The sequence below is a fragment of the Mobula birostris genome, chromosome 10 (assembly GCF_030028105.1).
Source record: "Mobula birostris isolate sMobBir1 chromosome 10, sMobBir1.hap1, whole genome shotgun sequence".
NCBI classification, from domain to species: domain Eukaryota; kingdom Metazoa; phylum Chordata; class Chondrichthyes; order Myliobatiformes; family Myliobatidae; genus Mobula; species Mobula birostris.
In genome coordinates, this window is record NC_092379.1 from 75,351,950 (window position 1) to 75,367,029 (window position 15,080).

General features: G+C 39.7%; 1 protein-coding gene across 3 annotated transcripts in view; it reads right to left on the bottom strand.

Moving 5' to 3' along the window:
- Nucleotides 1-15,080, bottom strand: part of lrch2 (leucine-rich repeats and calponin homology (CH) domain containing 2) — a 174,886-nt gene that overhangs the window by 53,821 nt on the left and 105,985 nt on the right. For all 3 annotated transcript variants that reach the window (XM_072270489.1, XM_072270487.1, XM_072270488.1), the window contains 3 exons: nt 13,306-13,417; nt 11,115-11,224; nt 8,433-8,497 (listed from right to left, as the gene is read on the bottom strand). In XM_072270489.1, the coding sequence (XP_072126590.1) occupies nt 8,433-8,497; nt 11,115-11,224; nt 13,306-13,417 (287 nt within the window). The remainder of the gene's footprint in view (nt 1-8,432; nt 8,498-11,114; nt 11,225-13,305; nt 13,418-15,080) is intronic.

Below are 15,080 nucleotides of genomic sequence, written 5' to 3' on the forward strand. Positions count from 1 at the left end.
CTGCCAAACAAACTTACCAAAATGAAACTCTTTGTATTTTAAAGTTAACTACTATTTGCTAATGCTTGTCCCATTTTCCAGTTGATCTAGATCCAACTATAGTCTTAGATAATCTCCTTATTGTCCACTATACCATTTATGTTGATGTCATTCACAAACTTACTATGTCAAGGGAATCTCACATAAACTGTTGATATAGATGACAAGCAACAGTGGACCCAGACAAATTCTTGCAGCACACCACTGGTCACAGGCTTCCAATCTGAAATAACCCTTCACTTAACACCATGGTAATTTTGTATCCAATTATTTAGCTCACCCTGGATCCCAGACCAGCCTAAATGTGGGAGCTCATCAAAGAATCTGCTAATGCCACTATGCTCTTGCCAATCCTCTTGGTCACCTCTAAAACACTCAATCAAATTGAGAACTTCCCATGAACAAAGCCAAGACTACTAATCCGAATCAATCCTTGCCTTTCCAAATAGAGGTAGACCGTGTCTTACAGAATCCCCTCCAGCAATTTCATGCATTTTCATGCCTGCATTTTCATGGACTGCCCTTGCAGCCCTTTTTAAATAAAAAAAAGGCAACATTAATCACCCTTCAGTTTTTTGGTAGTTCACAAATATCTCTGCAAGATACCCAGCAACTTCTTCCCCATCTTCCAGTAATGTCCTGGGAAGCACTTGGTCGAGCCTGAGGGATTTATCCACTTTTATGTGCTTTAACTCTGCCAGCATCTCTTCTTTCATAATGTGGACAGGTTTTAGGAATTCATTGTTCTCATTCCCAAATCCCCATTTCCGTGACCTACTCCACAGTAACAGCAGACAAGAAATATTCATTTAGGACCATGCCCATCTTCCCAGCTCCACATAAGCAACCACACTGATGCCAAAGAAGGACCTATTCTCTCCAGTTACTTTCTCGCTTTTAATATGCTTTTAGAATTACTAGATTCACCTTTACTTATCTGCCAAGGCTATCTCATGTTTTTCTCCCTTTTTGCCCCAAGTTCCTTCTTAATTCTATTCTTGCATACCTTAATTTCCTTAAGCGACTTGTACAACTGCCTATGCCTGATGTGGCTTTTTCTTGACAGTTTCAATCTTTTTCATTGACCAGGGTTCCCTAATTTTGAAGACCTTTCCCTTCATTCTAAAAAGAACATGCTCATCATGAACTCTCCCAACCTCAGGTTAAAAGCCTCCAACCAACTGGATCATTCAAGGCATTCTGCCATGTTGAGTGCTCATACTTGCCATAATTTGCTTTCTCATGCCTTAGATATCCCCCAACTTCCACAAGAATCTAGATTTGAGCAATTCACCTTTTGTTTAATTATAAATTTCTCCTGAATTATCACCATCTCCCACTTGATTATTTTTCACCATCCTGATATGATTGATTTTCAAGTGGCTCTTTCTATTCTTACTAAATTTGTCCTTGCCACAATTTTATTTATGGTTTTATTTGTTAATTTCTATAAACACTCTAAATCTAAGTGAATTACGATCACTGACTGCACACTGCCTACCTTGCCACTGCAGTACCCCAAAGCCCTTTCATATTAGGCTCACAGTTTATTGATTAAAAAAAAGATCTTTTAAATGCATTTTAGAATTGCTTTCGTGTTCTACTGACAGCCCCAGTTTTTCTTAGGATACTTGTACTTGAAATCCCATATTCATTACTGTTACTTTTAGGATTTACATAAAACTTGTCTGCATACTTTCCCTTTGATCCTCATGAAATGCAATTTCCCTTATTTTCTTGTTTGTCAGTTCATTCCAAGGAGCTTTATCTGTGCATCTTTTCAGCAATCTCCCATCTACCTTACTTGCAAACGCTGAAGTTGGGAATATTGAACCATTATTCCACTAAGCTATATTTCAAGTAATAGATAAAACGCTTATCTGCATCTTTAATTCATCATCTTTACAACCTGCACTCTCTGGATTGATATATGAACTATTAAACATTTCTTAATTTGAGGTAAAAGCTTTGCTTGTTCTGGTTTCCAAACCTATCTGTCTGCCTTCCAGATTCCAGCAAGTGCACTCTCAAACTGTTGCCCTTTTCACATCAACCCGCCAATTTAAATCCCCTCAAAAGCACTAGCAACTTCTGCACAAAAAAATGCATTCTGACCACAGATTACACGCCTATTGAACCAATCCCAATGACTCGAAGGACTAAAGCCCCATCTTCTACAGTGTCTCTTCGCCAGCCATCCATTTGCAGTTTCTAAGCTCACCCATGCACAGCACCAATTGTAATCTAGAATTATTACATTTTGAGATGCCACATTTTAATTTCTTCCTTAGCTCCCTGTACTTGACCTGCAGGACCTTATCATTCTAGCTACATCACTGGTACATATATGGAACATGACACTTCCAAGTTCTCCCAGTTCTAGATGTTCTGTTCTAGACCCTGCCCTTATACCCTTATTTTTTTTTCTTTTACAGCACAGTACAGGCCCTTTGGACCACAATGTTGTGCCGACCCTCAAACCCTGCCTCTCATATAAGCCCCCACCTTAGATTCCTCCATATACCTGTCCAGTAGTCTCTTAAACTTCACTAGTGTATCTGCCTCCACCACTGACTCAGGCAGTGCATTCCACGCACCAACCACTCTCTGAGTGAAAAACCTTCCTCTATTATTCCCCTTGAACTTCCCACCCCTTACCTTAAAGCCATGTCCTCTTGTATTGAGGAGTGGTGCCCTGGGGAAGAGGTGCTGGCTATTCACTCTATCTATTCCTCTTATTATCTTGTACACCTCTATCATGTCTCCTCTCATTCTCCTTCTCTCCAAAGAGTAAAGCCCTAGCTCCCTTAATCTCTGATCATAATGCATACTTTCTAAACCAGGCAGCATCCTGGTAAATCTCCTCTGTACCCTTTCCAATGCTTCCACATCCTTCCTATAGTGAGGTGACCAGAACTGGACACAGTACTCCAAGTGTGGCCTAACCAGAGTTTTATAGAGCTGCATCATACATCATGACTCTTAAACTCTATCCCTCGACTTATGAAAGCTAACACGCCATAAGCTTTCTTAACTACCCTATCCACCTGTGAGGCAACTTTCAGGGATCTGTGGACATGTACCCCGAGATCCCTCTGCTCCTCCACACTACCAAGTACCCTGCCATTTACTTTGTACTCTGCCTTGGAGTTTGTCCTTCCAAAGTGTACCGCCTCACACTTCTCCTGGTTGAACTCCATCTGCCACTTCTCAGCCCCCACTTCTGCATCCTATCAATGTCTCTCTGCAATCTTTGACAATCCTCTACACTATCTACAACACCACCAACCTTGGTGTCGTCTGCAAACCTGCCAACCCACCCTTCTACCCCCACATCCAGGTCATTAATAAAAATCACGAAAAGTAGAGGTCCCAGAACAGATCCTTGGGGGACACCACTAGTCACAATCCTCCAATTTGAATGTATTCCCTCCACCACAACCCTCTGCCTTCTGCAGGCAAGCCAATTCTGAATCCACCTGGCCAAACTTCCCTGGATCCCATGCCTTCTAACTTTCTGAATAAGCCTACTGTGTGGAACCTTGTCAAATGCCTTACTAAAATCCATATAGATCACATCCACTGCACTAGCCTCATCTATATGCCTGGTCACCTCCTCAAAGAACTCTATCAGGCTTGTTAGACACGATCTGCCCTTCACAAAGCCATGCTGACTGTCCCTGATCAGACCATGATTCTCTAAATGCCTATAGATCCTATCTCTAAGAATCTTTTCCAACAGCTTTCCCACCACAGACGTAAGGCTCACTGGTCTATAATTACCCGGACTATCTCTACTACCTTTTTTGAAAAAGGGAACAACATTCGCCTCCCTCCAATCCTCCGGTACCATTCCCCTGGACAATGAGGACATAAAGATCCTAGCCAGAGGCTCAGCAATCTCTTCTCTCGCCTCGTGGAGCAGCCTGGGGAATATTCCGTCAGGCCCCGGGGACTTATCTGTCCTAATGTATTTTAACAACTCCAACACCTCCTTTCCCTTAATATCAACATGCTCCAGAACATTAACCTCACTCATATTGTCACCATCATCAAGTTCCCTCTCATTGGTGAATACCGAAGTATTCATTGAGGACCTCGTTCACTTCCACAGCCTCCAGGCACATCTTCCCACCTTTATCTCTAATCGGTCCTACCTTCACTCCTGTCATCCCTTTTTTCTTCACATAACTGAAGAATGCCTTGGGGTTTTCCTTTACCCTACTCGCCAAGGCCTTCTCACGCCCCCTTCTTGCTCTTCTCAGCCCCTCCTTAAGCTCCTTTCTTGCTTCCCTATATTCCTCAATAGACCCATCTGATCCCTGCTTCCTAAACCTCATGTATGCTGCGTTCTTCCACCTGACTAGATTTTCCACCTCACGTGTCACCCATGGTTCCTTCACCCTACCATTCTTTATCTTCCTCACTGGGACAAATTTATCCCTTACATCCCGCAAGAGATCTCTAAACATCGACCACATGTCCATAGTACATTTCCCTGCAAAAACATCATCCCAATTCACACCCGCAAGTTCTAGCCTTATAGCCTCATAATTTGCCCTTCCCCATATAGATTTTAGAAATCAGCCAAAATGACTTACTCATATTAAAACTGAAAACATGGAACTACAGTGAATTATACACACAAAATGCTGGAGGTACTTAGTAGGCCATTCATAGCGAAGCCCAATCCACCCGATTCTGTAGATGCAGTGTATTTAAATTTGGCAAGGTGCAACATGAAGACTGGACCATAAATTTACTGTTCAAATTACTGGATGAAGTGTGTTAACATGGATTGAAATCTGGCTGTCACATTAAATAAATGTAACACACAGAAAATGCTGGAGGAACTCAGCAGGTCAGGCACCATCTATGGAAATGAGTAAACAGTCAATATTTCAGGTAGTCAATACTTCATGACTAGTGTTACTGAAATAAATGGGCTCTTTCCAGGTTTGAAGGATGCATGTAGTGAGTACCCTATGGAGGAGTTACTGGCATTCTATTGTTTACTATTTACAATAACTTGGAAAAGGAATCAAAATGTGGGGTTTTCAGCTTTGTTACTATTCGAAAATTTGTGAAAGGAGAAGTTTTGCTGTGATGAAGACATTTTGATTTTGCTGTGGAATACATTGTGGACACGAGTAACTCGATGAAATTCTGGCAGATGGAGTTTAATATGGAGAGGAGGGGTAATGCAGTTTAGGATGAGGACTTAAAATTATATCCTCAAAATTAATGAGAATAACACACTTAATGCAGAATATATGGATTATAGTAAACTATTTTATGAAGTGCCATATGACAAATCAATCATGAAATTAAAAGCTCAAATTCCAAAGGAAAGTGACAAACTGCATTAAGTAGTGGACCATTGGACCAATGGAATCAAGAAATGCTTTTGACTATCAGTTAATGAGGAACACAGTGAGGTTCTGCATTGTTCAATACTGGGTTGCTTGTTTCATGAAGTCAACATTATTAATGTTCACTTACATGTAGGCTCCACAATTAGTTTGCTAATGATAAAAAAAAATAAAAACTGATGTTGCATTTGATATCAAGGAAGATTTGAGAAGTGGCATTAACTTAAATGCATTTTTCACCAGCATGACCAGAATAAGCCATGCTGAATCCTCGCGAGCTATAAATGTCTCACAATTCACGACATTCAAACTCAGTGTTAAATAGCTACAATATCTGAGTCCTGAAGGTTTCTCCGCACACTTCCAACACAGTTTACAGATTCAACTGCAAGATATATTCTCGCTATGAAACAGACTATTAGTTTTAGAAATTTTGTGATGAGTAGATGTTTTTGGTTAAATAAAACTGCAAGTTTATCTGCTATAGCAATTCACATGTCCAATTCCACTTGGACATATTATTGGATTATCATCCATCACCCAAACATAAATACTTGTTAGTTAATTGTTTATTTCTTATGCCTCTCTAGCATCTTTACAAATCAACTTTAACCTGAACACTTTAATGACAGCTGATGGAAAACAACATCTTTATTTATATTCTTAACTATTACTGAAGTGAAAACAATTGTCAGTGTTGGTTTGTAAGATTTAAAACCATCACAACTTCTCTACTTAGCCACAACGCATTATCCTAGTACCTGGAACTATTCCAGTTAAAATCTTTTAAATCCTCCTTCAGAACACAACATCCTTTCTGCACTATGGTGCTAAGAATGCGATCCAGTACTCCAGCTTAACAAAACAGTGTTTTATATAAGGCTGGCATAATTGCCTAGCAGTTGTACTCCAGGCAGATTAACCAAGCAATTAACACAGGACATAGGATCCAGGGTTCTTGAAATAATGACATAATCGCCTTCAAAAACATACTACCATTTATCTGAAAGTGTGCAGAAAATATAAAAAAACACAAAGACATGTGATCCCCTGCATTTCGGGGGTGGGGGGAGGGGGGAAGAGAGAAAGAGCAAACATGTGTTACAAAGAAAATGGTCCATATTGTGATTTTCCATAATGTTAAGCTCCATCAAGAAATAAATTAAAAGTATAGTAAACTATTTTAATTCAGTTTTTTAAAAAAAATCAAGTTCCAATGAGACAGAATCTTATTCCATAATTTTAACTTTTTGGGTAGTGACCTGAGTAGGGTCAGCCTGCACTGCTAATCTGATATCAAATAGGATGTGTTAGAAATGCTTAAAAGATATGGAAGCAGTGTGGGTGGGGTGGGGAGGGGGATAGACAAGTATTCATGTCTCATGGCCTTAAAGATCATAAACTATAACACTTTGCCTTTTCACAGATGCTACATGCCCCAAGTATTTTCAACACTTTGTGCTGAAATCTGTTTGTTTTCCTGTCATCCATATAACATTCTACCATACAGCACATCCAGTTTTTCCTCATTATTAACAAAATTAATCAGCAGCATCTTTGCTAAACAGAACAATTATCTGAGGTACCTGTTCTGCCAATTTGTGAATAAACTACCTGGTCTTATGATATTCCTTTCTCTTTACTATGTTTAAGTTTTGCTTAACTAGCAAATTTAAAATCATGCTCTATATCCTGAAATACAAATGATAAATTCACATTTTCCAGACAGAATCATTGAGCAATAAGATCATTACAATACAGAAACAGACCCTACAGCCTATTGAGTCTGTGGTGATCTGTTATTCTGCCTAGTCCTATTGACCGGCACCTGGACCATAGCCCGCAATACCACTCACATTCATGTACTTATCCAAACTTGTCTTAAACGTTGAAGTCAAACCTGCATTCACCACTTCTGCTGGCAGCTCGTTTTATACTCTCACCACCCTCTGAGTGAAGTTCCTTAAGCTTTCCTTAAATATTTCAACTTTCCCTCTAGCTCATGACCTCTGGTTTTAGTTTCACCCAACCTCAATGAAAAAACATACTTGTATTTACCCTATCTATACCCCTCAATGTTGTCTCTCTCTCTCTCTATCAAATCTCCCCTCATTCTCCTACAGTCCAGGGAATAATTCTTAATCTATTTAACCTTTCCCTACAACTCAGGTCCTTAAGTCCAAGCAACATCCTTGTGAATTTTCTCAGCAATTTTCCAATCTTATTATCTTTCCTGTAGGCAGATTACCAGAACTACACACAATACTCCAAATTTGGCTTCAGCAATGTTTTATGAAACTTCAAAATAACATCCCGTCTCCAACTCAATACTTCGATATATCAGAGCCAATATGCCAAAAGCTTTCTTTACGACCCTATCTGTGATACCACTTTCAAGGAATTATGGATCTGTATTCCTAGTCCTCCTGTTCTACCATACTCCTTAGTGCCCTAGCATTCGCTATGCAAGTTCTACCCTGGCTTGTCCTCTCAAATTGTAACACCTCACATTAAATTCTATCTGCCATATTTCACCCTATTATTACAGCTGCTTTACATCCTGCTGAAAGCTTTGATACTGTTCCTTGTGGTCCACCATGCCTCCAATCCTGGTGTCTTTCACTAATTTGCTGATCCGGTTTACACCTTCTCATCCAGGTGTTTTATCTGTATCTTGGATACCTTCACTAGACATCTTCCTTTTATCCAAAATAGCGGCAAAGTTGCTTTCTTTTTTTTTTAGAAAATCTTTCATCCATGCACTACTGTCACCATACTATACAGAATCCAAATTTTACTAATATGACCAAAAGGCAGCAATTAAGATACATTTTGAAATCACATGTGCACAACATGAATTGAGCAGCTCCTACCTTCCTTCTTATCCACTGAAAAATAATTTGCTGTAAGGTTTATTTGTGTGATTAATTGAGATGCCAAGATTTGTTCTAATTTAAATACAAAAATATAGTGTTTTTAAGATCTTTTTCAAGATCTGAGTAAGCAGCTCCAAGTTCATACCTTGGTTTATCTTCCCAATTATTTTCTTCCATAAGCTGTGATTTTTCAGGCAGCTTTCCTTGGTCCTGAAACACGATGGAATACTGAAATGTTATTGTTAGGATTCAAATTAAATTGCAAATAAGGACACCCCATCAAGAATCTTTGTAAGTTATTACTAGCATTTCCCCAAAAGCATTTGTTAAAATAGGAATTTGTTAGAAATAGGACTGAAGATAATATGCAAGGAAGTGCGTGCCAAAATTGAAACAGAGCTCAGTCTCGATCAGTATGGAGTGGTCTGTCAAGCACAGGCAATACAAATAGAAAACTGTGCTTAATTTCCCCTAACTGTTGATATTCATTGAAAGAAAACAACAGGAGCATATTTTAATAAAACAAAGGAAAGTTATGCTTGACAAATTTAGGCAGTCACTTAAGTTTATTGACAAGAGAAATGTAGTCAAGGACTTGATAGATGGCTTTTTATAAAATTAAGACACTTTTACAAGAAATAACATCTTTTAAAAATATACTGTATTGATAGTTTGCAGTTTGAAGATGCAAAAGATGTAAGTGTAACTAATATCAGACTCCAAAAGTGACTGAGGATTCAAATGATTTTTATCTAAAATATGTAAACTAGTATAGTAAATCCACTGTGAACATTCTCATATTACACAAAAAATTGAAGCAAGATTAATTGAAGAATATACTGGTACCTTCAGAGAACAAAGGGAAAGTTCTAAATGTACAAGAAATGTAGTTTTTGGGAGGTTCCTTAAGGTTGTCATAGCAGGGGGGAGGGTAGGGGTGTAGTGGAGATAAATCCCCATAAACCTATTAAGTAGTGTGCGTTTCAAATAGGCTGTGAAAGCCAAGTCCAGCTCCTGACCCTCACATGTTGCTTAGCTACCAAGCCCAGTAGAACAGTTTCTACTGACAGGAGAAGGGGCAAGGGCAGGTTACTGGTGCCTTAAAACCAGTCGCTTTTGACAGATGGGGGTCGTCAGCCGTAGATGGCAGCTCATCTAGGAGATAATCTCGAACCTCTGCTATCTTGCCACTCATGGGGAATGCTTTGGGAGTAAGTCGCCCAAGGAAAAATCCAGAGCTTGTGTCCCTAAGGCAGTCCTACGTTGAGTTCAATGCTGACTGGCAACTCCTGAGACACCGCTGGTGCCAAACTGTATTGTCCTCTGCCATTCCTTTGGATTTATCAGCTGCATAGAGACGAGGAGAAGTTTGCTGCATTGGCAACAATTTGCTCTTCACATCATACTTCCCTGGCTTGCGTATCAACTGAACGTAGACAGCCAAGGCACAACACCTATAGTCGACCCTGACCAATAGAGAACCCCCTCAGATTTAGGGAAAAGGAATAGAAAACGTATGTTCTAGGAAATAAAAAGAAAATCAGCAGTAGGGAGAGTAAAGCTCCTCAAAAGCAAATCTTAACCAATTTGAGATAAAGTTTTTACAGCTAAAAAGTGAAAACAAACATTTAATTCTAAACACAAGAAAGTCTGCAGATGCTAGAAATCCAAAGCAACAATCGCAAAATGCTGGGAGAACTTAGCAGGTTAGGCAGCATCTATGGAAATGCACAGACAGCTGATGTTTCGGGTCAAGACTCATCTTCAGGATTGAGAAGGAAGGGGGAAGATGCCAGAATAAAAAGGTGCTTCCTTCCCCTCCCAAGCTTTTATTCTGGCATCTTCCCCCTTCCTTCCCAGTCCTAAAGAAGGGTCTTGGCCTGAAACATCGACCATCTATTCCTTTCCAAAGATATTGCCTGACCTGTTGAGTTCTTCCAGCATTTTGTTTGTGGTGCATTGATTTCTAGATTTCAAAATTAGATTATGATGGATCCTGGTGTTTCTGCAATTCAAAGGTTCGTTGGATGTCAAGAATAAGACATAAGACTTGTTGCTTATAGCTCTTTTATTAAATGTTACAAGAACAAAGAAGCAAGAGAATAACAAAAAAGTTGTGGTCATCTCATATTCAGACCCAAGCTAACAAAATTCCAGTGATAAGAATTAGCCTATGTAACAGCCGGATTCAAGCGGTGTGACACGCTACAAAAAAATAAGCTTCTAAGTTTCTAGAAAAACAAGAATTTTTTTTTGGTAGGTGTCCACATCTATCCTATAGCACTAATAACAGAATCCGTGCTGTTAACTTTAATAGTGTTATAACTATTGCTACCGGAATGTCCAGGACTGAAACATGATAAACCTAAAAGAAATTTTAAAGGGTGCTTTTTTTTTTAAAATTTGGAGATCTTTCAGTCCATTAGGTCAATGCTAAATTCCACAAGCACAATCCCATCAAAACCAGCTCCGCTTATTTCCCTGTCTCCCACCAAATGATTCCTCTCTCACGTACCCATCAACTCTTTCAATAATCAATAACTGATTATTTTCTCATTTATGTACAACACAGGATAATTTATTTAATACACCAGCACAAAATTTGGGAAATGGCATTAAACCCGAGCATCCAACTGAAACCATGTAGATCCTCAGCTGTGAGACATTGGCAATAACACTGTGTAGTCCATTTTGGTGGATAAAAAGATTTGTTAAATTATTTTTAAGAAACATGAAAAATTATCATGCATTCAAAGGTGTAAGTATTGTTAATGTTCACACAGACACATGTGCTATCAGTTATTATATGCATAAGTAAATACCTTACTTTTATACAGGTCACAAATGGAGCACTTAGATGAATATCTGTTTCAGATGATGGTGTTTCTTCCTCTTCTGCATTCTCAATAAAGTCAAAATGCTCCTGATCCACTGAGCCTAAAATGCAGAATACAAAGGAAGTACAAAACTTGCTAGCTGTGAGGAATGATAATACTGATTTGCTCAATCATAACCTGGTGGGTATTTGGAATACGTGGAAAGCAAATGAAAAAATGTCACTTAAAAACTGGTGTAAAGTGCAATAAGCCCCATAGCAGAATCCGGAAAATCTTAATTTTTCAGATTAACACCCCAATAACACAAAACTGCTGCAAGTGTTTTTAAAGCAAACTTTTACCTTTTTTATATAAATAAGTTCATTTATGGCTTAGTGAATATGTCTCATCATAACTTCCACTCAAAGTGCTGTGTACATACATCTATTGATGCTTCTGGACACATCTTCAGTGATGTTCCTGGAATCATTGGGTGTTTCGGGTCTTTCAATATCATACAACCTCCTCCAGGTGACCCAGCCGGGGCTGATCAGACCCCAGCTTGTGTCCAGATGGCTAGCTACTTCTGACTCCATGGCTTCCCTTTTTTGAGCCACAGCCATCTTGAGGCCCTTTCTGCCGCATCGGTGGTACTGCGGATGCTCTCCTCTTCCTCTCTCCCTCGATGCCCAAAATGCTGAAGGCTCTAACTAAGGAACGGGCTACGAATCCCCTACAACCAACCTCCACTGAGAGACACCTCGCTCTCCATCCAGCCTGCTGATAGTTGCTGACCAGTCCTGCGTACTTGGAGAGCTTTCTTTCAAAGGCCTCTTCCAAGCTATCTTCCCATGGGACTGTCAGCTCCAGTAGCACCACCTGCTAAGTAGACTCCGACACTAGGACAATGTCTGGTCGCAGGGCGGTGGCTGCGTTATGGTTGGGGAACTTCAGCTGCCCTTCGAGGTCCACCAACAGCTGCCAGTCCCTTGCAGAGGTCAGAATGCCTGCAGATGTTTTTTTGGCAGGTATTGGCTGCTCCCCAGCTCTGACAAAGGCAATGGTCTGCTTGGAGGGTCGGGACCGCTTTACCCACTCAACTCCTGCGCTGATGTACTCCTTAAAGTTTCCCATGTCACGAATTCTCAGTTAACACAACCTAACGTGGCTACAATAAGACATTTGACAGGGTGACCGCAAGTTTGGCCAAGAGGTAGGTCTAAAGCAGTACAAAGAGAAAAAATGCAGAGGCAAATAAGGTCAAGGAAACAATTCCAAAGTTAAGCCTTCAACTCCCTCAAAGGTATATCAATCTATCAGGTAGGAACAAGAGGCCAAAAGTGCATGATCACAGAAATCTGAGTTAAGGAGCAGAGACAGATTCAAAGACAAGAAATGTAAAGGCCATAAAAACATTTTAAAATAAAGGTATTAATTTTCTAACTTTTAACAAAAATTCCTACACTTCAATTGTTAATTCTGTTTTTAAACTCTCCATAGATGTTTGTTTGTTTGTTTGCCTGAGCAATTCCAATGTTACCCGATTTTACTTAATGTTATTACAACAGGTAGTCAATCTGTGTGGGTTAGGAGTACCTTGGTTTCAATCTCCAGTTTACAAAAAAATCAGCTTCAGTAGCATAGTTAGTGTGCAATGCTATTATAGCTAGAGGCTATTAACGTTGGAATTCAATGTTCAATTCCATCATCTATATATCTTCCCTGTGGAACGTGTAGGTTTTCTCCAGATCCTGGTTCTTCCCACAGTCTAAAGGCATACCAGTTAGTTGGTTAATTAGTCATTGTAAATTATCCCTTAGGCTAGGGTTAAATCTGTGTTTGCTGGGCAGTGCAGCTTGAAGGGCTAGTATCTCCAACTAACTAACTAATCTCATCTTTGGCAGCTGCAAGCACGTTACCAAGAGGAAGATCATTAGCTTTCTTGATCACCCAGCCACTCTTGCTTTGTCTTCAGGAACCCACATAAATCAGACTTCATGTGATGAAAATGTCTCAAAAACCTAACTTTCTGTGTTAGTTAGCAACTTCTAAAACTTTAACAAGCTCCCATTAAATGTTACCTCAGCAAGAAGTCAGCATTTTTGAGGAAAGACAGGTGGGGTAAGAAAAAAAACTGATGACAATTATATTTAAAAATAAAATATAATTCAATGATTTAAAACATATCTGTAATATACTTACTTTTATGGGAGTTTACTTTATTTCCAGTTAAATGATTGTCTGATTTCAGAGGAATGTCCTTGGCTATTTCGGATAACTGTGAATGTATGCTAACTGTATCATCATCTGAGGGCTAAACAAATGAACACAACATCAATTTTAAAATAGAGAACCTGGCTATCTGACCCAGGCAGAACAGCACCTGTTGTCAAAACACTCAGGATTCAGAATGTCAGTCATCAATACATACAAATGTTTGTACATATCATTATAGTTACCTTTCCACTTTCTCCAAACCAGAAACAAGAGATAATTGTGAAACTTAGTACAAATTAGAGGGTTGGCTGCAACAATAGCTGTTAATGACTATGACTGTTGTGGTTTTATTTTTTTTTCAATAACGACTTCTTAGTAACTAAAACGCTGCTGTCAGAGTTGGGAGACATGACCAGTCACCAGAAGTTACATCTCATTAGACTGTCAGTATATTGATCCCTGAGATGGTTAAGTATAAAGGAGAAGAAGAATATCATTTGTGGAATCAGGGTGGATAAATCCCCAGGGCCTGACAAGGTAGGCCCTTGGACCCTACAGGAGGCATGTGGTCTCTAGCAAAGATACTTACAGAAGTGGTACCAGAAGACTGGAGGATAGCTAATGCTGTTCCACTGTTTAAAAAAGGCTCTAAACATAAACAATTAAATTATAGGCCAATGAGCCTGACATCAGTTGTGGGAAAGTTATTGGAAGGTAGTCTGAGGGACCAGATATACAAGTATTTGGATAGACATGGACAGATTAAGGATAGTCAGCATGGCTTCCTGTGTGGTAGGTCATATCTAACCAATATTGTAGAGTTTTTCCTAGAAAGTTACCAGGAAAGTGGATGAAGGCAAGGCAGTGGATGTTGTTTACATGGATTTTTAGTAAGGCATTTGAGAAAATCCTGCATGGGAGGCTGGCAAGAAGATTCAGTCGCTCGGGCTTCAGGATGAGGTAGTAAATTGGATTAGGTATTAGCTTTGTGGGAGAAGCTAGAGAGTGGTAGAGGGCTGCCTCTCTGACTGGAGGCCTGTGATTATGGTGTGCCACAGGGATTGGTGTTGTTTGTCATCGATATCAATGATCTGAATGATAATGTGGTTAATTAGATCAATAAATTTGTGGATGACACCAAGATTGGGGGTGTTGTGGACAGCCAGGAAGGTTATCATGACTCGCAGAGGGATCTGCCTCAGCTGGAAAAATGGGCTGAAAAATGACAGATGGAATTTAATGAAGACAGGTGTTCGGCACTTTGGTGGAACTAACCAGGGTAGGTCTTACACAGTGGCACTGAGGAATGTGGTAGGACAAAGGGATCTGGGAATACAGGTCCATAATTCATTGAAAGTGGCATCACAGGTAGACAGGGTCATAAAGAAAGGTTTTGACACACTGGCCTTCAAAAAACAATGTCTTGAGTACAAGAGATGGGATGTTATACTGAAGTAGTACAAGACATTGGTGAGGCCCAATTTGGAATATTGTGTGCAATTTTAGTCATCTACCTACAGGAAAGATGTAAATAAGGTTGAAAGAGTACAGAGAAAATTCTCAAGGATGTTGCCAGGTCTGGAGGACCTGAGTTATAAGGAAAGATTGGATGGGTTAGGGCTGTATTCTTCATAATGTAGAAGACTGAGAGGAGATTTGACAGAGGTATACAAAATTATGAGGGGTACAGATAGGGGAAATGCAAGCAGGCTTTTTCCTCTGAGGTTGGATGGGACTACAACCAAAGGTTAAGGGTGAAA